We start from the raw sequence: 20626 nt of genomic DNA, 5'->3' as shown, positions 1-20626 counted from the left end.
TTTCAGCCTAATGTTTAACTCGGATTTGTGGAAAGGCTTGTGACACTGCTACTGAGACCCGCACATTTCGCGCAGCACTGTAATGTTTGTGTCAGAGAGTACCACCTTCCCCACTTCTAGTTGGTAGTACCTGCGTATTTTCGTTCTGCAGGCACAATGTATTACAATTAACATCTACCACAGACTGATTTCTGGGGCATGGTCAATAACTTTGGGAGCATAATAACGTGTCTACTAAAAGAGGGCAAGGAGGACGGATTCGTCTAAAGAAATGGTGGTCACGGTAAAGTGAGAACGAGCCTCGGGTCGACTGCGGAGGAAATCCCTAGAATAGACACTTGGTGGTCTAAGATGTAATACAAACCATTTTGATACAGGCATATGCCATGATCTCCATATTTAGATAACGCCATTCCGGGGTAGTTGAACGTCACACTGAAACCTATCGTACTTTATTTCTTGCTTTATGGCCGACCGAAGGTTGAACTAAGCCGTACTCCTCTCTGCAGGAGAAAACCACGGCTTGCGTTGACCTTCAGGCAAAGCGTTTCGCTTCCGCCAGGCTCCAGTTCCATTAATAAGACCCTTGAAACCCCCTCTTTCCTTGTCCCCATCGTCCTTCGTATCTTTGAAATCTGGAGCTACCTCATCATCCCCTATATCTGGTTTCATGTCCTGTCTACTGCTGCTCTTAAAAATAAGTTTGTTGAGATAAGCACTCAGTCTAGCTTTCTCAATCCTGAGAGATCGTTTCTGCTCTTCGGCAATCATGTTCGAGTTGATGAGTCTGTCAAACAAGCCGTGAATCTTTTTCAAAGCTTCAATGGCGTCCTCTCTACCCTGACCAGTTAACAGCGTTGCGCGAACCCCCAGGCCATCTTTTCTTTCTCGCCCGATGCCTAGCTGTAACCTGAGATCCCTGACAATGGGGTTAAGGCGGGCGAGTGCCTCCAGGAGATCGGTTCCCTTTGCTAAGGGGAAATCGATTGCGAGTTTGGCATACATGGTGACAGTTTTGGCATCCGCATCTTCAAGTGTAGTTTTCATTGTCTCGAGAATTTGACTTGCATACTTGAGGGAATTGTGATTGTTCTTGTCCCGTCCGCAAGTACTCATAGCTATCCGAAAGGTTCCAGGCGAAGGCTTTTCTTTTGCCAAGATGAAGGAGTCTAGGAGTTCAACTGCCTCTCCCGAAGCCCTGCTTTGGCGTAGGATTCGAAGACGCTGGTGGATGTTGTTCACATCCGGCACAATTCCGTAAGTAGTTGGGTCTGTCAGGAGATTCCAGTACTCGTCTCCTGCCTTCTTCCCTACAATCTTCTGACAGGCTTCTTGTACAAGGGAAAGTGTGCTGTTGGAAGGAGTGGCATAGGATAGAGGATTTGACACGGCACTGCCTATTCCCCGGGCGACGATCGGAAGGAATTCACCCCCCCGAGGAGGTTCGTTCGAGGGGCCAAGGTGATGATGTTCAACACGATACTCTTCCGGGACGTTTGGGGCGCGGAGATTGGGAACACCTGACTGCTTACGTGCAGGTGATCCTAAACGGGGCACGAGACGAGGGATATCCATAGTCTGCTCGACCAGTGAGAGGACATCATCCCAATCCCGAGGTCGAGTGCCTATAAGTAAAAGTCTTCCCATGGCACATACAAGCTCTTCCTCGATGACCAGGTCTGCGTTCCGCCACTTTCCAATAACATCTTCCCATATGCGTCGTCCTTGCATAATACCTTCTTCTCTGCGCCTAGCCACCTGTTCCTCGGTCTCTCCTACGGGCACATTGACAAGTAAGCTCTGTCGGATCGCGTTCAGAATGGTCACGAATGTCACAGGAGTTGCGGCCCCTGGACCGTTTTCTGGTACCTTTGCGGCAACACCCCAAAGTGCATCCATATTTGCCGCCCTAGCGCAGACCTTCAACATCGCATTGGTATGTATGATGGATGGCTGGACTCTGGAATTGGGCGTGGAAAGGGAATGGTAGATAGACAGCGCCTTTTCCATAGCACCTGATTCATGCGCATTGGCAGCTAGTCCGCGGAGGAGAATTGTATAAGTGTACGCATCAGGAAATTGGGCGCGCTTCTTCATCTAGGAGGGAAGTTAGCTTGCGCCGATTCCTGAGAGCGACGGGCGTACCTCATTATAAATCTTCACTGCTCGGCTGACCCAGCCCTTGATGAGGTAATAGTCGATGATATGATTCCAACTGACAATACATTGCATCGAATTACTAGCCATCCTCACCAGCTGCAGCATCTCCGCTGTCTTATCTTTGTTTAGCTCTTTCTTGACGAAATCTGCCAGCTCTAATGGATCCGTGATATACTGGAGCTCCATTTTACGACTGCGCCAGTCCTTCGAAGAAATACTGGGGTCGCGACGCCCGACCTTCCTTGAGACTTGGACCCCAATTCGATTGATTTGTTTGGTGGGCGCAGGCTGCCTCGTCAAGCCTTTTCTTTCCTTTTTCTTCAATCCTGCGGCTTGTGTTGACTTCTTCCATGGGTCTTCTTTCCTTCCAGCCAATTTGTCCGCTCCTGGAACGTACTCAGGCCGACCTGCTACCCTGCGGATGCTGCTCCGAGCCTCGGTGCGCATGGCGGCCTTCTGCAACCTGCAAAAGGGCAAGATTGCGACATCGCGACGCAGTCGTTGGAGGCTAGGACTAGTCGTGTCGAGTGCTCGAATGCATCGCCAGAGACAGGCGCGACAACTGAGCATCGGGGGAGCGTAGGAGGGGGAAGCGAAGGCGACGTGTGGTCATGCCTAAGGAGGCTGAGAAAAAAGTTCCATCAAGGCTCGGCAGTCCTGCACTCGGTCCGATCACGTGCACTCGGAGCATGCCGTGCGCCCGATATGGATGAGCAAACATCAAGGTCAGCGGAGTCAAGCCCCTCAAACATTCTGTGGGACGCAAGACGGTCCGCATGCCAGCATAAGGCACGCTTCTCTTCCCATTCTTGGTGCTGTGTCACGCCTTTCATCCCCCAAGGCTAGGAAAAACGTTCACCCTAATCCAACGTCCTTGATCGCGCCTCAGTCGCCGCCGGCTCCGCTGCCCGGAGCAGGCAAGACTCGAGGCTCCTCCCATGCCCGTCGTCGAGACGGGCATCGCGCCTGAAGCAGCCCGGGCTGTCGGGACCGCCGGCGCGGACCAGGGCTCGTTAGGCGGAGGGAACTGCTGGCTTCGGCAAGCCTTGTGCAAGACATGTCTCGCCGCGGCCGTGCCAGTCCTGTCCCAGCCTAGCACCTCTCACTGCGCCGCTTGTTCGCAGCCCGCACCGATCTGGTGCCCATCATCCTTCCGGCCAACGTGGCGGGACTTGCTGGCTGACGGTCGTACATACACGACCGTTCCGTGAGAGCGGTACCCGACGCATGAAATGGGATGGTGTCGTGTGGTTGAAGCCCGGTGCGAGGATGTCGCCGATCGTGGCTTCGGCCGGTTTTTTTTTTGCGAGCGGAGTGTAGGACGAGCTGGGCCGCAGTGCATTGTGTGTCGCTGGACCACCGCGCTCGAGCATCCAGCAGTTGGGTGTGTCACAGCCATGTCAGCTGCGAGCTGCGTCGTGATCACCACCTCTACCCGACTCTAGAGATGATGTTCCTCTTGCAGTGCCGTGCTCGGACCGGAAATGCTGGCAATCCAAGCTTTTCCGCCATCTGTCTGCCGCCGCTTGAACCGCCCCGTGGGCCCGGCCAACCGCAGTCGGCTTCCCGGTGGGCTGTTGCCAAGCTTCTCGTCTGCGAATCCTTCTCTGCTGTGCAACCCACCTGTCCAGGTCAAGGCTCGCACACACATTAGTCTCCGCCGTCAGTCAGGGCCGCCGTTTACTTGTCATCCTCGCCCCAGCCATCAGTCCCTCTAACGCCAAAAAGCAAAAACACCTCTTGGTGTCGATGGTTAATCTGATGATGAGCCGCTAGAAGCGATCTTGCATCTGGCATCAGATCCTAGTGCCTGTGACATCGGGTTTGCTTCTGAATGTTTGTATGTAGTTGTTTAGAGGCCAGCGGGCCGATCGTACAAGGCTTTCGTTTTCGCTAGTAGGATCCTGCTGCAACCTAGTCTTGGGAGCGAGAAGATGTTGTCATTGTCCTCTTACCGCCAGTCCGCCAGTAACCAATCGGACACTCGGATAACCTGCCCAGCCCATTCTCACAAGCAACAGCAGCATGACGAGATGGAAGCGAACAAGAAGGGATGAGGCAATCTCAGTAAGTCGCATGACCAATTCGAAAGCAAGGACATGAGTCGTCGTGCAAAGAACGGCAGCACGTAACAGGCAAAACCCCTCCACAGCCCAATGCCAACAGCGAGAGAGTAGTCGCCTTGCCCTCTGATCCACAATCATCACCGCCTTTCCGTTGCACACACCCTCTTGTCATGCGTGCTTGATATTTCCGAGAGCTGATGGGGTCGACGCCTTCAATCGTGCATCATCCGATACCCAATACATCCCTTCCGCCGTCAATCCATTGGCCGCAAAGAAAAGGGTTTTTCACAAGCATCCATGCCAGAGACGCATTCAAAATCGAGAAGAGAGAGGTCGTGTCCCGTTGCAACGTGCCTCCGTGCCACAGTCCATAGTTCCATGACACGGCGAATTCCCGGTACAAGAATAGCCATTAGTTCATTGATGCTAACTGATGTTGTAAGAAGAGCAGTCCCATTACATAAACTTACATGTGTTGTGGCAATTGAAACGCTTGGACGAACGAATGACCTAGCAATATGCCCCATCATCAGGGTCGCGAGATTCCGCGCTCTAGGACAGACGACATATCGCCAAGTCGTCCCTCCCGACGTCGCTCTTGCTGTCCTTCAGGGCACAGGTGCTGACCTTCATGTTCCTTCGAGTTATTTACCCAGATAGCCGAGAAGCCACACCTGTCTCGCGCACTTCTCCGCTTTTCAAAATCCCACAAATGGTATCCGAGGCCGAGTGGGATTTGCACGTCTGCCTCTGGCCTACCGTGTTCTGGACAGCAAGCAATATGGCTTGCTGTTGTGAGTCCTCGCATCGATGATCCCCCTCACTTCACACTCACATGCATTTTAGCATCAGCGGCGGCGGGACACGTAAGTGGGTCGCATGGAAACGAGGGTTTGAGGTAACCACACCCTCACAGTCGTTCGTTCCACGTTGCTTGTTGCAAAAAAGTTATGCAGGGCGAAGGTTTCGATTAGGAGGAGGGAAAAGGAGATTGCACTTACGGCGATCGAACACCGAACACTATGCATGTGACTATTGTTGCAATGGGAATAAATAGTGAATATACTGATACAGTGCTAAGCAAGGAAGAAGGGAATGTGGACGCGGTTTGGTTTTGAGCTTCGAAACGCATCAAACCCTCTTACCCCGCCTCCTCAAATGTTCCCCACCCAGATCCGGCTCAATACAGTCTTTGAAACGTGAGGGGAGGAGAAAATTTATGAAAAGAAGCACACAAGTGTTTCAGAGCGCCGTATCGCATGCATCATGTCTAAGGCCCCGAGAAAGAGAAAGCTTGAAAACCAGTTTTGTATGAAAACCGTCGCAAAGAATATGAAGAAAAGGTAGCCGAGAAAAGCAAAGGATAGTCGACCTCCTCGAAGAGACCACGACATTCTCTCCTCGAAGAGACGGCAAAACGCATCATCTTTTGACCACCTTTCTCTTGTGCAGACGCGGTTAACGTTATTCTAACGTGAAACCGGCCGTCACATCGTTTCGTCGTCCCTCCTCCCCCGGAGAACCCATATCTTGCCCCCAAAACACCTCATGAAAGAAACATACAGCCGCCGCCGGGTGAAAATGCAGGTCGAAACAGAGCATGCAGATGCAAAGCCTTCCCATGCTTCCTAAGAAAAGCAACGCAAAGATCCGCCCTGATGGAATTCGTTCAAGGTTACTGACTTCGTAAACGAGTCGAGGTGGTGGGTACTTCTGATGCATTTACTGTTGGAAGTTGTTCGAGTTCGCATCGGCCGCTGCTGAGACGTCAGCTCGTCCCGTATCAAGGAAATTCTCTTGAAGTTAATGACCTTGTTGGTACATCTGCGGGTTTTGGCCGTAAGGCGATTGAGGGTAACTGCTACTGTTACTATTGGGACTGTGGTAGCTGTTGGCGGCGCCATACTGAGCCATTCCCTCTGCAAGCCCAGGGCTCTGCGTGCCATACTGAGGACCCGACGTGTTGCCTGCGGCAGCAGGTTGATAACCGATCGGTGGTAGCTGGGGGTGACCGGGGACTTGCCCAGGTCCCCCAACGGCTTGTCGCATTTGACCATACACGGGAGCGTCAGTCCCGTTGTCGTGAGGAGCACGACCGTCGGCGGTACGATGCCTATCTTCCTCGGCTTTACGCTGGGCTTCCTCCTCCTTCTTCTTCGCTTTCCATTCTTTACGAATTTCTTTGAATTCTGTGAAGTGTTATGTTAGCGTCATATAATACGCGTGTTAAGAGGCGTGCCAAGCTAGCAAGGCAAGGGTCGACTGCAGTTAGCTTCCGTCACTTGAAGCTATCCGGGAAGCGGGAACACCGTCAGATAGGCGCAACACCAGCACGATCGTAAGTGCTAATCTAGCGTATTATAACCCCAAGGACCAAAACACGCGAGCGGACCCGCCATACGCAAGGAAAAATAATATACATACCTTCTGGGGTTCGCTTCGCGCCGTGCGATTGCATCGTCACATGCGCGTTGAGGTGATTGAGTGTGCCGTAAGCTTTCTCGCAGCCATTCCAGCCGCACTTGTACATTCGTTCAATTTCCTCATATCGCCTCCGCGGTCGTTTGTGCTGCTGCGCGCCTGGAATTGGAACGAATGAGTACACAGTGGACAATGGATGACCGCCCTATTCTTTGTCAGATTCCACACGATTCTCTAATTGGGTGAATGAAAACTATTTGATGCGTAGAAGAGGAGCTAGATACCCTGAATGAAGGAATCGCGCTCCATCCTGGATGTGCTTGGGGGAGACCTACCGTTGGTGGGCGCTGAACCGGGGAAACCATTGAAGGTGCTGGTGGACCTGATGTTGAAGGATGACCGTATGGCATCGCGTGCTGAGGGTACTGCCCTGCCCATTCCGGTCGCGTGCCGTACATTGGCGTCGTAGGATGTCCAGGGTAATGTTGCATATCGTGGTGCGGAGTGTAGGGAGAGTATTGACCGTGTTGAGCGTAAGTAGGGCTCGGCGCCGCCGCAATTGATGGATCTATAGGTACATCGGAGTCAGACTTGAGTTGTTGTTGATGGTCATTTTGCTGGCCATCTTGCAGAGGCATTGACGGACTTTGTGGTTGCGCCATACCTCCAGCGTTCGCCCCTTGAGCGCCGGGCTGGTATGATCGTTGAATGTACTCCGGAAATGACCCTGAGCGGGCAGAAGATGGGTTGATGGTGTAGTCGGAAGTAGGAGTCAAATTTGATGTTCGTGGATCTTGTCCTTGAGGGAATTGCGCAGCAGATGCTTGATCTGCAGAAGAGTCCTCAGAAGGCGGTTTAGGGAAGGTTGGGTAGGGCGAGCTCAAACCTGACTGCGGATATTCCGTTTGTCTTCCGTCCATAGACCGTGATGCGTCTTCGAAGCCTCAGTTGCACCTCAAGTTAGAGGGCTTAGGTAGATTGCGCGCTGTCGAAGGAGAGGAATAGGCCCTAGAGATATGACGGTTTGCCAACCGTCGCAGGATGATTTGCCGCGGTCACAGGAAGAAACGCAGCTAGAGCGCAAAGCAGAGGCGGACAAGGCCAAGAGTTGTGCACAGCCAGAGAGCCGGAGAATCGAACTGTTGACAGCAAGCGATAGCGTGGACCTTAAACGCGGATGATTTGCAGACGGTGTGTTTTCCAGGACGCCCAGGTGGAGGGGACAGGCGGTTCGGCAGATTTGCGCCGTCAAGATAACGCACGGAAGACGCAACTCGAGGCCAACCAGGCAGGGGAGGCCGCAGTGGAGCTAGCGGGCTGAGAATAGACCCCTCGAATCGCGGAGAGCCTGGCGCAGCGCAGAGAGGGAGGTGCAACGCAGAGGTAGCACGAGTTGTGCTAGCGGTGAATGGGCTCGCAGCTGGGGGGTTTTGGGGCGGGCAAGGAGTGGGTTTGGGAGGATGCAGCTAGCGGCAGCAGTCAAGGTAACTTGAAGTGGGTGGCGTGCGGCCGTGTGCCCTGGTAAAAGTGTGGCACCAATGGAAGAATTTGGAGAGGGGACGCTGTCTGCCCAGGCTGACTTAGCACACCTGATGATGCTCTGCTGGGGCTTGGAACCTGACGACGACGACGAGACGACGACCTGGCCGGGGGCGCCTGAGATCGGTTGAGCCGAGCCGTGCTGATGGGAAAGGGTGTTCTGGGAACGCGCTAGTGGGAGCCCTAGGACGTTGTGGGCTGGCGTAGTGCTTGGTGCCAAATTGCTGTAGGGACAAGGCCGAGGGGCAAGGGTGGGAGTGGTGAATTGGGGTCGGGTTTGGAGCGCGGGGACTGGCGCGGAGAGCGAGGTCACTGGAGGCGGTGGCAGGCCTATGGTTGGAATCTTCAGGCCACACACAGGTGAGAGGTGCTTGAGCAAGGACTCCGCACCCACTGGGGGCCAAAAATTCAGTCGGCCCGTTGTCGGTAGGAAGTGAGTTTTAGGTTTCACACTCCACCGGGCCACTCACACTGTCCCTGCAATTCCTCTTTCCCAAAACCTCAACTGCGCCGAGCGTGCCGAGCGATCAGCCTCTTGCGCGGCCGCTTTTCCGCTGGAGACGTCCCCACAGTCGACACAGGTGCAGCTCACACGCGATGCGGTCCTTCGGAGGGCCGTTGAGCACAGAGGGGGGATTGGGAGTGCGGGCGCTGATCTTGCGCGCGCTGTCTCTCTGTCTCTCTGTCTCTCTGTCTCTGCGTAGCTTTCTGGCTGCGAAAGGTCCGGGATAGGGCCTGCGCAGGGCGGGCGAGAGAGTGCTGCGAAGCAATTCACTGGCGCGCTGGACCTGGTGGTGGGCTTTGGTGCTGGCGGCGGGTAGCACGTGTAGCACCGCTGGCGCGAGATCTGATATGGCGAGCCCAGCTGCTGACCGCGGCGGGGAGCACTGCGCTGAAGACTGGGGGGGCTCTGGAAGCGTTAGAGGCGAGCAGCCAGCGTGGTTGTGGTGGAGGGGGAGATTCGCGATGCGGTGCTAGTGACGAAGTCGGGAAGGTGTGAGGGTGGCGAGTGGGAAGGAAGTGCCCAAGGGCCAAGCCTGGAATTTCGCTCCGAGGCAAGGTCGACCGCGCGGGCGAATCACGGCCCGCTTGCCAAAGCTCGTCGACAACAATCCTGCTGCACCCTCGCAGCGGCCAGGCGAGCCCTGCGCGACACTTCACTAATCAGCGTCGCTCACCGTTCGCCGCTCGCGATCTGCTGCGCGCGCCGGTTGAAGCCTGGGGAGCTGCGCGCGGAGGGCAAGGCTCGATGGCGATAATGAGGCTGAAGATTTAGGTTCCGCGCTAGAACTTCGAAGCAGGCAGGGAACAGGGTCACGGGTCGGGACAGGCTAGTGGAAACAACAATTGAGGAACGCCTGCAACAGTCGGATGGCGTCTTCACGTCACCACAACAATAATCAACGCAGGTGAGGCCGCGACACGAGTGGGGGAGAGGGGAGAGAGAGTTGCGGATGCGAAATCCGAGCCAATATTGCGGACGGCACAGAGATCAGAAGGGGCAATGAGCAGAGCGGGCAGGCGAAAATGCGGATGCGACCTGGGTGGCCAACAACCCCAGCGGACATGTCACTGTGTGCCTGTTCTCTCCGGAACTTCATGGCTCATCTCTGGCCCTCATATCACCCGGCCATGGCAGCATTACCACACAACCGCTCCCGCCATGGTTCCGCCGCCGGGTCCCATCTCATCTCACACCCAACGCTGAGCCAAATCTCTCTTCTCTCTCGCATTTCCGGTTTTGTGAATTAATGGAGCAACGCCCGCCTGCGCTGACCGCTGAGCAAGCAACCTGCTGCCGATGATGAGTCGTCGAATGACACGCCTCCCCTCCCCGCAGAGCCGGTAAAAGCGTGATCTCTCTCTCCTTGAGCTCCAGGCCGCGTTTGCCTGCCTCTCGCAGCCACCTATCAGACTGTGCAGACCCACCCAGCAAGTGTCGCCTCCCCTTCCTTCGACTCGTCATCATCGTCATATTCATTTTCAGCCTCGCGCATAATTCCCCTTTCATCACCCGCCTGTCATCACGCGTGGGCGTTTTCTCTTTCCTAGTTATCATAATGCTTTTTCGCTATCATAATACTAAGGTTGGGTCGTCGTGTCAGCAGACTCACTCTTGCTGCAGGCAGAACCGTTTGCACATGAATTGCTGGGGCCGATATGCGCCGACGGGGGTGCAGGGAAGAGTGTGCAGGACTTGTTTTTCTCCTTTGCTGTTGGGACGCTGGAAACGAGGAGGTGCGGTTAGGATCGTGTGTCGCTGCGGCAAAGTCGTGGAAAAGCGGGGCTTTCTTCCGGTACTGGGCTCTCTTCCTTTTGCTGCAACCCGCGATCCGTCTCATCAGCATCATTGACAACAAATCTTTCCTTTTCTCCTTTTCTCTCTCTCGTTTGATTAGTTATGCTGCTTGCAGGGTTTCGCGGCCGACGCCTCTTACATTCCCCTCCTGTCGGGGTCTCGCTCATCGCCCAAACCATGGGTCGTCTGTGCAATTTGAGACATGGGAGACATGACCACATAAATTGGAAGTGTTGAATAACACGGTGGCGCTCCTGAGTCGCTGAGCTGTGCCCAGCCAGTCCATGCCTGTCCTGGAAAGTTATTCGCTCACTTGCCCGGATACGTCTTTCTCTGTCGAAGTGGAGCGAATGGCCGACAAGAATGGCACAAATTTCCCTGTGGCGCTACAGAGAAGGGATTTTTCAAATCTTTGGAGAGTCAGGGCGTGAAATCAAGCTCTGGAACAAATAACAACTGGGTCCAGTCTAGCCCAAAAGATGACAGATGCGATTCTAAATCTGACTCTATCCACAGCCTTTCCTTTGTTTTTCGCCATCCTTCGATAGCTGTTATCCAGATAGACAGCTCGGTCAAGAGGAGTTGAAGTAGGCTGCTTTTCATTGGTTGAGGCCACCAAATCCTGGCCCATCTCGGATTCGTGATGGCAGCTGCCGCGATCCATGACGTACTTGCGCCATCCAACGGGGTACGGAAGTTCAGGAGTTGACTGGTGCTGTCGGAATCACAGTACTGGCACCGATGGAGATGACCCATTTCCATTTGCTCTGCTCCACCTTCTCGCTTTCGTACAGCACCTTGTCGGCAATGTACCCTGAGCTGTTCCCTCACACGGACGCACGCTCAACTCTGCAACTCTACGCGAGAAACTCTGGTGGCATGATACAATTCATCTGAGGAAAGCAACATAAAACCTCCCAGAATGGGTGAGCGGAGGCGAACAGGCGCTCATATGTACGTTGTGATTCGAGGAAATTGAAACTCTGTGCGTCGAGCATCCGGAAACAAGGCCACCCACAAGCCCCGCTGCCCAGGAAGCCGAGAGGCTGGCCTGGGCGCTTCTCCTCTCTGAGTTTTCATCATTATGGTCATGATCCGAAGCTGTTTTGCACTAGAAGACGGCCCAGATCTTTGGCTCGCATCTGATAACACATTTGCACGAGCTGGCCGCTCCACGACCGTCCTCTGTTAGCCACAGCCCTCATGTGGCTAAAATTAGCCCGTCCTCCATCCCAGGAACAAACGACACGATGCCCGCAACAGACACGGGAATCCTTTGAGAGAATCGGGGCTTGAGTGCGGGTGACACCGACAAGGGCACTCCCCTGACCCCAGTGGGTCCGTGGCGTCTCCAAGCCTTCGGCGAAAATGTGATCAGAATTTGACCGAGAAGTCTTCACGTGGCGGCTGCGTGCAGGGACTGTAGAGGATGGAACCTTGTGAGATCTGGGATTGGAAAATGCTTCCTTTCCCTTCTTGATCCATGCTCACACGCGACCGGAGAGCCGGGTTTGGCATCCCGGGGAGCTCTTCGATGCCGTGGCCGATTTGGAGACCGGCGGGCGACGGTATCGTGAAGTTGTTTGATCGATTGATATTCGCGACGCATCTGCAGAAGCAAAAAGTAGCAATGCTCCTGCCTTTCCATGATAAACTTAGCAGCGACTGCATTCCGAATACGTCTCCTCGCAGCTCCGAGGTCGACTGCAGGCGTCCATGTGCGTCGCATGCATGAGCAAAACACGCGAGGTGCGAGGTTTCATTAAGGCAAACGGGCGACCTTCCTATTGCAATCATTGATGATGACGATTTGCGCGCTTTGCCCCAGCCTCTCGGCTGAAAAGCTCGGCGAGGCTGCATGTCGACCCATCTCTGTGAATTCAGACATCTGTCCTGCTAAGCGTGGAAGCCTGAGGCATTAACGACTGCAGATCATATGTGATCAATTAATGGGGTTTGTCCTGCTTTTGCACGGTGAGCCTCCAGATTGCTCTGTTTCCAAGCATCTCGAGCCGCTACTGCATCAACTTGAGAATTCTTGAAACTGGTTCTGATGGGGATCACCTCCAGGGCCTCAAACTTTGGCATCTTGAACCGAGTATTAAAATGCCACAGCGCGTAAGTACGGAGTGCCCACTATCTTTATGCGCAACCGAGGCCTTGAATTGAGCTGAGCAGATGTCATTCGTATGCGAGTAATTGCTTCTTCTAAACCTTCCCCTCGGGGCCGAGCTTTCGTCTATGCCCTTCCTAATACAGTAAACATTGTACCTCCACAACATCTTGAATCCTTTCCGTTCATTCTCCAAGTCATCTGCGTGGACTCAAGCTCAGTTCAAAGGCTCCCTCCTGTAACTTGCGTCCCTAATTCCCAACTAGATCAAATTCTCACTAGAATAACCTAACCTCTCCTTCACATGACCACCCACACCTAAAATTCTCCTAATTCCCCCAACCGACTTCCAGAGACTTGTCAACAGCAAACCAACAATTCTCCAATCTCATCACTTTCAACCAGTGTCTCTCTCTTAACATTGGCTACGGGACTGTCCCTTACCAATACTCTGAGTATTACTAAAGATGCATGTTCTAGTCTCCGTCCACGCATTCTCCACTCTTAGAATACCCTCTAGAACGACCGTAGAACGACCGACATGTGTCTAACGACACGCTACAGGAAGCATGTAAGTAACCACTTCGACTCGGTTGCATGTTGAACCAGAATCCGCGAGTCTCCGCGGATGGACGACCGCAATTCACGAAATTTTATCTTGAAAGAACGGGAGCATTCCTGGTGCTTAATCCGCACCTCCTGCGCCATCTGCTCATACATCCCCTTGGTTGATCGGAAGGGAGCCTTCAACAACCATGTCGGATTCGACCGGTGGTCCCGATCGAAGCTGTCTCTTTTCTGCATCTTCGTTTGCTTCATTCGTGCATTAGTAGCCCACACTACTGTCGACTCTAGGGCGAACGGTCTCCTCTACCTCTAAAACCCCATAGCTCACTGTCCATCGCGAAATGCAAATTTCATTGAGTTACGCATGCTCCAGATACCGACGATCCGTCAGGTGTACGACCGCAATTGTTTCTCACATGCAACCCTGCTCGCGAAACTGATTCACTTACACATGCATACACCGTTTATCGGCTAGGTAGAGAGGAGGGGCACCCATGATAATTTATTCGCACAAAGTCGATCCCTTCCCTCACACTCCAACCAACAAGCCACAATTCACAAGCCTGACAGGAGAACATTCAGGGTCTTTCATCCTTGTTCCCCGAATCCTTCGCCCCATTCATGCTTGAGCACTTACACCTTACTGATGAGTCGAGGGCTGAGACAGAACAACAGCTCTAGACAAAATGGTCTTCCATTCTTACTCCACAAATCCTTCAACCCCATACGTACCTCGGTACTTCCGAACTTAAACTGTAATTACCAACAAGGCCTAGGGCATACTCTAGACTAAATAGACAAAGTCAATGACTCTCGCTTTCGGTCTCGCCCCCTCCTGTCCACCCGGATCTCAACCATCCTGACCTAGAACTAGGACTTCTCGTAGAAATCTGATCAACTTTAATTACACACAGGCCATCTTGCGTCGTAATTATCAAACACAAATTGTCTTCACATCCATCCCACAATGCATTAATGTAATTCCAGCATGCGATCTCAGTCCCACTGTTCGTTCGAAGCTGGGCCTACACACCCATTCAATTGCTAAATCGACAAATCTGCCTGTTAGTCAGCAACTATGCACACATCTCAAGCCCTTCATTCAACCCTCACGACTTCCATCACTCCAGTCACCCCCTGCGCGAAACTTCTTAAGACGTATCAAACGAGAATTTATTCTATGTAGCATAGGCCATGATGAGACTTTTAACTCGATTAGAAAACAAAACCGCCAGCTATCTCTGCTTACTCCATGCAGCCTGATGCAATCAAGCCCTCGACCATCTCCTCGTTGAACAAGAAGAAGAGAGAGGGCTGAACGAAGGACTGAATCCGCCCATGATAACTTAGAAGAAAGAGAATGCCAGTCTATAACAAATTATGCCGTCCCAGCTTCACCGACATCGTGCATGAAGACCCGTTTTTTGCCCGAGGGTATCATCATACATCCACGGTGCACGATCCAAAGCACAGGCCCTGTGTGTCAACGAAAAGGAAAGAAGAAAGTGTTAGGTCCGTAAAGTGGGCCAGAGAGCGAAAAGTCTATGTCAGCCAGAACGCCGAAACACTGAAGCCCAAAGTTTTCGTGTTTGTATTAGCAGGGTGGAAGCGGGCGACCGCCGGGGTGTCGGACCACATCTGTCGGTCACCAAGTCGTTCACCAGCGGTTATTGCGGACGGGTGCACTGTTGCCACCACTCCAACCTATCTTCATGTCAGCGTAGTCTCGAAGGAAAACCTTCATCGGGACGTCCTACCTCCACCTCCACGACCTCCGCCACCACCACGACCACGTCCTCCACCCCAACGGCCGCCTCCTCCGCCGCTGTAACGGGCCCACTCATGCAGACGAGGATCAATCTGCTGCTTAGACTCTGTGAGTACTGAGACAAGATCACGGGCCTGCTTCGAGTCTGGAATACATTGTCAGTAACATACTTGGCTGAAGTGGTGGAAGATACTCACTATCGGAAGTGAAGAACGTAATTGCAGTACCCTTGGCACCTGCACGACCGGTTCGACCAATGCGGTGAACGTAGTCTTCCGAATTGTTCGGATAGTCATAGTTCAGCACATGGGTAATATTGCGAACATCTTAAAAAGGACATGTTAGCATCTTGGTAAGTAGGGCTAGCAATAGCGACCAAATTGTGATCGCGTGAAGCTGCAGTATGTTGCATGCAATCGTCTCCTTGCGCTATTAGAGCGGTCATGGCATCCAGGTCCAGTGGGGGAAGGCTGTGGAAATCTCCTGGTCCAGGAAACCTTGGAAGAGACTTGATCTAGTCAAGATATCTCATCTTGCCTCAGTAGTATCTCAACGATACCTGAAACAGAAATCGGCGAAGAAAGCTTCGCCGGCATACCCAAGGATCCCTGGGGATCAGATTCGAGAAACACGAAAAGCCCTGGACGATGACATGTCTATAAATAAAGCGAGCGCATGAGACGAGTCGAGCAGAGCACCTTACAGGTCACGCAGAAAAAAGCCAAAATGCTAGGCACAAAGGGGGGAGGGGAGGGGCGGGGGTTTGCAATCATACCAATACCACGGGAAGCCACATCGGTAGCAACCATGATGGGGCTCTTTCCAGTCTTGAATTCATTCAAGACCCAGTCACGTTCATTCTGTTGCTTGTCACCGTGAATAGCTGTGACCACATTAGCATTATCAATATCTAGATGTCAGATGAGTCACATACACAACGCTGGCCACCCGTCTTGACGGAGGAATCGGGTGATATCGTCCGCAACGCGCTTGGTACCTGTGAAGATCAAGACCTTGTTTGCTTTATCGCTCATGATGGTCTCAAGATGCTTGCTCATCCTCTCACGCTTCTCGAAATCGCTGACGACCTCTACAATCTGCTGGATGCGGTGGTTTGCTGAGAGATCCAAGGAACCAATGTTAACTTGGATCCATTCCTTCTGGTAATCAGAGGCTAATTGACGAACTTCTTTTGGCCAAGTAGCAGACCACATGCAAGTTTGGCGGTCCGGACGAATCTGTCCGATGATCTTGCGAATCTGCGGTTCGAAGCCCATGTCCAACATGCGGTCAGCTTCATCGAGCACCAGATAGGTTACACGACGCAGATTAGTCTTTCCAGATTCAAGCATGTCAATAAGACGGCCAGGTGTTGCAATGCAAACCTCAACACCCCTCGCAAGGTCGCGGATCTGGCCACCCTTTGGAACACCTCCATAGACACACGTATTTCGAATCCGGGATGATTTACCGAACTTGCTTATTTCTTGTTGGATCTGGACAGCCAATTCACGGGTGGGCGCAAGGATCAAGACGATAGGGCCGTCACCTGGGGCGAGAAGAGGCTGGGCGTTGATGTGGACAATGGCCGGGAGACAGTAGGTCAGAGTCTTTCCAGATCCAGTCTCGGCAATACCGACCACATCACGTCCAGAGAGAGCCATCGGCCAGCCTTGGGACTGGATGGCGGTGGGTTTCGCGAATCCTTGGGCTTTAACTTCACTCATGACGTAACTTGGAAATCCAGCCTCGTCAAAAGTCGTAACCGGCTTAGGGATGTCGTGACCCTGGACTGAAATCTGGAATTCTTTGCGGAACGCCTCGACCTCAGCCTCGGAGCGCTGGGCAACCGCGTCATCCTCCTTGTAGAAGTTCTTCTCGAATTTGGTAAGAGTGCTCGGATCTATGATTCGCGTCAGTTCCTGGTTTTATGTGGATGAATGTTATAATAAGACTCACCCCAGTTTTGCTGCTTGAGGCCGTTGCCGAGGTTGGACATCCTGTCACCGCCGCCACCGAAGCCTCCGCCGCCTCCCGAATAGCCGTTGCTATATCCGCCGCCGCCGCCGCCGCCGCCAGAATAGCCGTTTACATTTCCGTTACTGCCACCGCCAGATCTATGGAAAAGTCAGCACAAGTTGTGAGGTGAGGAATAACAGATAAGGGGATTCTACGCTGTTGCAGAGAGAATGTGACTTCCCGCTCGACGGATGGCATCTAGCCAAGTCGCCGCACTCGCTCTGCACGCGGAATTTGATGAGAAGGAGATTGCATGATGAATGGGGTGCAAAAGCTACGCCACCGAGGCCCATCGTGGGGATACTAGCATACCCGTACGGAATATGGCTGGAGTAGTAGTTGTCGTAGGCACCGTATCCACCGCTTCTGCTATCGTACCCGTTGGAATATCCGTTGCTTCCACTGTGACGAGAGCCGTAACCGCCGCCGCCGTAAGACATGGTGTATGAAGTCGCGGTAGGGACCGGTGAAACTATGAGGTGGAAGGAGCGTCTCGAGATCGCGGGCTGAGAGAGCGAGATATAGGGGACGCGGAAAATGAAGTTCGTGTCGCTATTTAGATGGGAGCGAAAACACACAAAAGGTGGGAGATGGCGATGTGTTGGCCGTGGATGGTAAAAGAAGGAGGTGGAGGCAGAAAAGTGCAGTCGCGCCGGGCGAGGTAAAGTCTCAGATAATTTTCGCCCTAGCGAAGCCGCGCTAGCCCGGTCTGGCGGCGAGTGATTATTTATCAGCTGTCACGTGGAGCACCAACATTGAAGCCGGAGTCTGTCTGAAATACTGCTAGTCACTGCCGCGCAAGTATGAGCAGTGAAAGTTTACTACGTGTTACCCAACTACCCATCCCCCACCTACACATCCCTCACCTACACTCCAGTGCTCCTTTTGCTCCCATATCCCAGAAACCCGTCTCCATCTAGTCATCGAAAGTTAGCACGTCATGATAACACACTTGGTGGGTCATCGCTCACCTTAGTAGCATGAATAAATATCCGTGCCAGATCGTCAATCCTTGAAACGGACTGTTTTTTCGCATGCTTCTCGATTAAATCTATGCCTACCATTAGTTTAGGCAAGACGCGACTCGGATCTCGCGTCCTACCTGACCCGTTCTTCATTGCTTCCACATAACCTTCGGCGACATATGTTTCGACCCATTTCCAGTATCTGCTTCCTTCTCGCACTGTACTTGGGTCGTCGAAGAGGCGTCGCGCGATGATGCCGTAGCCGATCAGGCAGGGCAAGAGCGCGATCTGCAATGCTAGCCAGTCTTCAGACTGCCCAATGTCGAGGACGTATCTGGCGCATCCATCAACAATCGTATCTTTATGTGTGATGAAGGGACTACCTTGTATATGCCGTACACGCTGTGTCAGTGTTAGTTAAAGAGGCAAGTAAGTCTAGGCTTCGCCATACCTTGGCTCTCCTCCTGACTTTCTATATCCTCTACCGAGAGGCCGTAGTCTTTGCAAAATTCGATGTGGAGTTTGATCTCCTCCTGAAGGTGAAGCACTTGCTGGGCAGACTGGATGAAGCATCAGCAGGGCCAAGGATCAGCTCAAGCACCGCTTACCCGGCCAATGTCGACCATAGACTTTGACTTGTATGAGGCTAGCGCGTTTGCGCGAGCGAAGTGGATCTATATCTTTGTTAGCCTATCTATCGAACATATTCGTTCGAAGCCGCTGACTAGAAACAGGAAGTCCTGAATCAGATATTGCTTGAAAAGCTCCTCCGACAAAGTACCGTTAGCCATACACTGTACGAAATCGTGCTCGGTGTACTCTTTCCATGGCCCTTGTACATCTTCTCGCTCTAAGAGGTAGTCGATGAAACCGCCCCTCGGGGACATTAGACACTCTATTTCGAGGTCGGAGAGGACGAACTTACGGTGGGAATGGCAAGGTATAAGTCGAGTGGAAATGGTTGATCGGACCGCTGCCTCCCCCAATATCTCTGCTAGCTTTGATACCCGCTTCGACATATTTATTGGCTCTTGTGACAGCCCTGGTGACAGACATGCCGGAAGCGAGATTGCAAGCAATGGCAGCTGAAGGGAATGAGCATCTCACCCTGCAGATGGGAATGTGAGACTCACAAGCCAGTGAACAACCTGTCCCATGCGTATTCCTCGACTCCAAATACGCAGTCTCCATCAAGGTCAAATCCCCGTTCCCAAACAGGACGTTGAGAACAACATGTCGATCAGCTTTACCTTTAGAGACAAGTCGTCCTTTCGTCAATGGTAAATGACCTCCCTTCAGAAGGACATATTTCGGCCCCAGTCCCTGAAGCGCTTTGGCAATATTTACAATGTCGTCAACATCCTCTGGCTCTTTGAAACATACTCCAGCTGTTTTTAGAAGTAACTTGGCTTCCGGCAAATTTGGGGTGAGGATGGTCGTTAATGGAAGTAGTTGCTTGATTAGAGTCTCCACAGCCTCTTCAGGTAATAGCTGTGAGCCACTTGTTGATACCATGACCTATACCGTTAGTGCCGTGAGAAGTTGGCATTGCGAGGCTAAGATACCGGGTCGATTACAGACACAGCAACATTGAATTGACGAAATGCATCGGCAACAACCTGAATTGTGGTTGCAGACGCCAGCATTCCTAAATATGATCAGCGAGGAGAGTCCAGCAAAAACTGGAGGGCTTGACACCTGTCTTGACAACATCGATCCCTATATCCTCGATACATGCATCAATTTGCTTCCGAAGAAACGCGGGAGGTGTGTGATGAATGCCATACACACCCAGCGTGTTCTGAGCTGTAAGAGCGGTAGTAGCGGTCATTGCATAACAGCCATGAGCGGCAATAACCTTCTGATCCGCTTCGAGGCCGCTGGTCATTCATAATTAGTAGTCAGTTTACAACTTCAAGGGAGGTATCATACGCTCCACCAGAGCTATCCGAGCCAGCAATCACGAGTATTCGTTTTGAAGACATGAAACACTTTTCCAATTGATATTGTTGTTCCGGAGCTTCCAACTAAAAGTCCTTGATGCCCCGCAGCCGAACAAGCGAGGACCCCCACGTCATCGAATATTCAATGTGCTACCGATGGAAAGAAGCAAAGCGGTTGTTATTGTACGTCAACGTTTACAACGGAGTGCCGCCGCGATGTCTGATTCAAAGACAGAAATCTACATCTTCTCGATAGTCCTCTGTACCACAACCAAAGTGACAGCCAAATTGACATTGAGGGAATCAGTCAGATTCTCCCTCAAATTCTGACACATTCGGCTCTATAAAGGGTAAGTCGGTGCATGTATTGAGGGTAATCCATGTCCTACCTCTCCACGGCGTATACTCCAGAGTCCCACTGACTTTCTCCCATAGACTCTCTCGCACAACCGTAACCTCCCCTTCAGATAGCATCGTATCTGGATCAGCCATATCGACCATGACCCGAATGCCTTGGTTCCCTGGCCCAAGATGCGACACAAACTCAAGAAGGCCACCAGTCGTGAATTTGGAGATACCAGAGAAAGCCACGCTTCTCAGGTTTGCGAGATTGCCGACACTTTCTAAGACTCCATCTCTGATCTCCATACCCGTAACATAGAGATCTTCGAGTAGTGCAAGGCTGCTGATAATGGTGATAAGGTGCTCATCTGAGAATATCTCTTGGCCAAAAAGCAGTTTTAGTACCCTCAGGCCTGTCAACTGC

At 52.5% G+C, this 20626-nt stretch overlaps 4 protein-coding genes across 4 annotated transcripts; 1 reads left to right on the top strand and 3 right to left on the bottom strand.

Annotated features, from left to right (window-relative positions):
* Positions 1 to 282: 282 nt before the first annotated feature.
* BDR25DRAFT_302279 (pentatricopeptide repeat protein-like protein) lies at positions 283 to 2904 on the bottom strand. The gene is made up of 2 exons (XM_033689763.1): positions 2146 to 2904; positions 283 to 2097 (listed from the first exon to the last, which is right to left on the bottom strand). The coding sequence occupies exons 1-2, from the start codon at positions 2605 to 2607 to the stop codon at positions 487 to 489; spliced, it is 2073 nt and encodes a 690-aa protein (XP_033550178.1). The 5' UTR covers positions 2608 to 2904; the 3' UTR covers positions 283 to 486.
* Positions 2905 to 4704: 1800 nt separating this feature from the next.
* On the top strand, positions 4705 to 5698 carry BDR25DRAFT_131157 (uncharacterized protein). The gene is made up of 4 exons (XM_033683842.1): positions 4705 to 5017; positions 5073 to 5092; positions 5143 to 5250; positions 5308 to 5698. The coding sequence occupies exons 1-4, from the start codon at positions 4858 to 4860 to the stop codon at positions 5539 to 5541; spliced, it is 522 nt and encodes a 173-aa protein (XP_033550177.1). The 5' UTR covers positions 4705 to 4857; the 3' UTR covers positions 5542 to 5698.
* A 331-nt stretch (positions 5699 to 6029) lies between these two features.
* BDR25DRAFT_323894 (uncharacterized protein) lies at positions 6030 to 7567 on the bottom strand (the record flags this gene model as incomplete). Its single annotated transcript, XM_033692126.1, has 3 exons — positions 6030 to 6415; positions 6651 to 6852; positions 6983 to 7567. 3 exons carry the CDS (start codon positions 7565 to 7567, stop codon positions 6030 to 6032), a joined length of 1173 nt encoding a protein of 390 aa, XP_033550176.1.
* A 7255-nt stretch (positions 7568 to 14822) lies between these two features.
* On the bottom strand, positions 14823 to 20508 carry BDR25DRAFT_323892 (uncharacterized protein; the record flags this gene model as incomplete). The annotated part of the gene is made up of 19 exons (XM_033692125.1): positions 14823 to 14869; positions 14923 to 15078; positions 15131 to 15259; positions 15709 to 15816; positions 15868 to 16836; positions 16893 to 17050; positions 17169 to 17424; positions 17823 to 17868; positions 17924 to 18003; positions 18055 to 18276; positions 18369 to 18477; positions 18526 to 18591; positions 18643 to 18793; positions 18843 to 19002; positions 19051 to 19435; positions 19483 to 19565; positions 19616 to 19797; positions 19850 to 19937; positions 20250 to 20508. The coding sequence occupies 19 exons, from the start codon at positions 20506 to 20508 to the stop codon at positions 14823 to 14825; spliced, it is 3654 nt and encodes a 1217-aa protein (XP_033550175.1).
* Between the last annotated feature and the right edge of the window lie 118 nt (positions 20509 to 20626).

This window comes from Lindgomyces ingoldianus (genome assembly GCF_010093535.1).
Source record: "Lindgomyces ingoldianus strain ATCC 200398 unplaced genomic scaffold BDR25scaffold_9, whole genome shotgun sequence".
In the NCBI taxonomy this organism is placed as follows: domain Eukaryota; kingdom Fungi; phylum Ascomycota; class Dothideomycetes; order Pleosporales; family Lindgomycetaceae; genus Lindgomyces; species Lindgomyces ingoldianus.
The sequence above is the reverse complement of the archived record's forward strand: the minus strand, read 5'-3'. Positions and strand labels throughout refer to the sequence as shown.

Bases quoted from the DNA above. Each gene is read 5' to 3' on its own strand.
- BDR25DRAFT_302279 (XM_033689763.1), bottom strand. From the start codon at position 2,607: ATGCGCACCGAGGCTCGGAGCAGCATCCGCAGGGTAGCAGGTCGGCCT. The intron at 2,098-2,145 runs GTACGCCCGTCG...CTTCCCTCCTAG, and splicing joins CAGTGAAGATTTATAATGAG to ATGAAGAAGCGCGCCCAATT.
- BDR25DRAFT_131157 (XM_033683842.1), top strand. From the start codon at position 4,858: ATGTTCCTTCGAGTTATTTACCCAGATAGCCGAGAAGCCACACCTGTC. The intron at 5,018-5,072 runs GTTGTGAGTCCT...CATGCATTTTAG, and splicing joins AGCAAGCAATATGGCTTGCT to CATCAGCGGCGGCGGGACAC. The intron at 5,251-5,307 runs GCATGTGACTAT...TACAGTGCTAAG, and splicing joins GATCGAACACCGAACACTAT to CAAGGAAGAAGGGAATGTGG.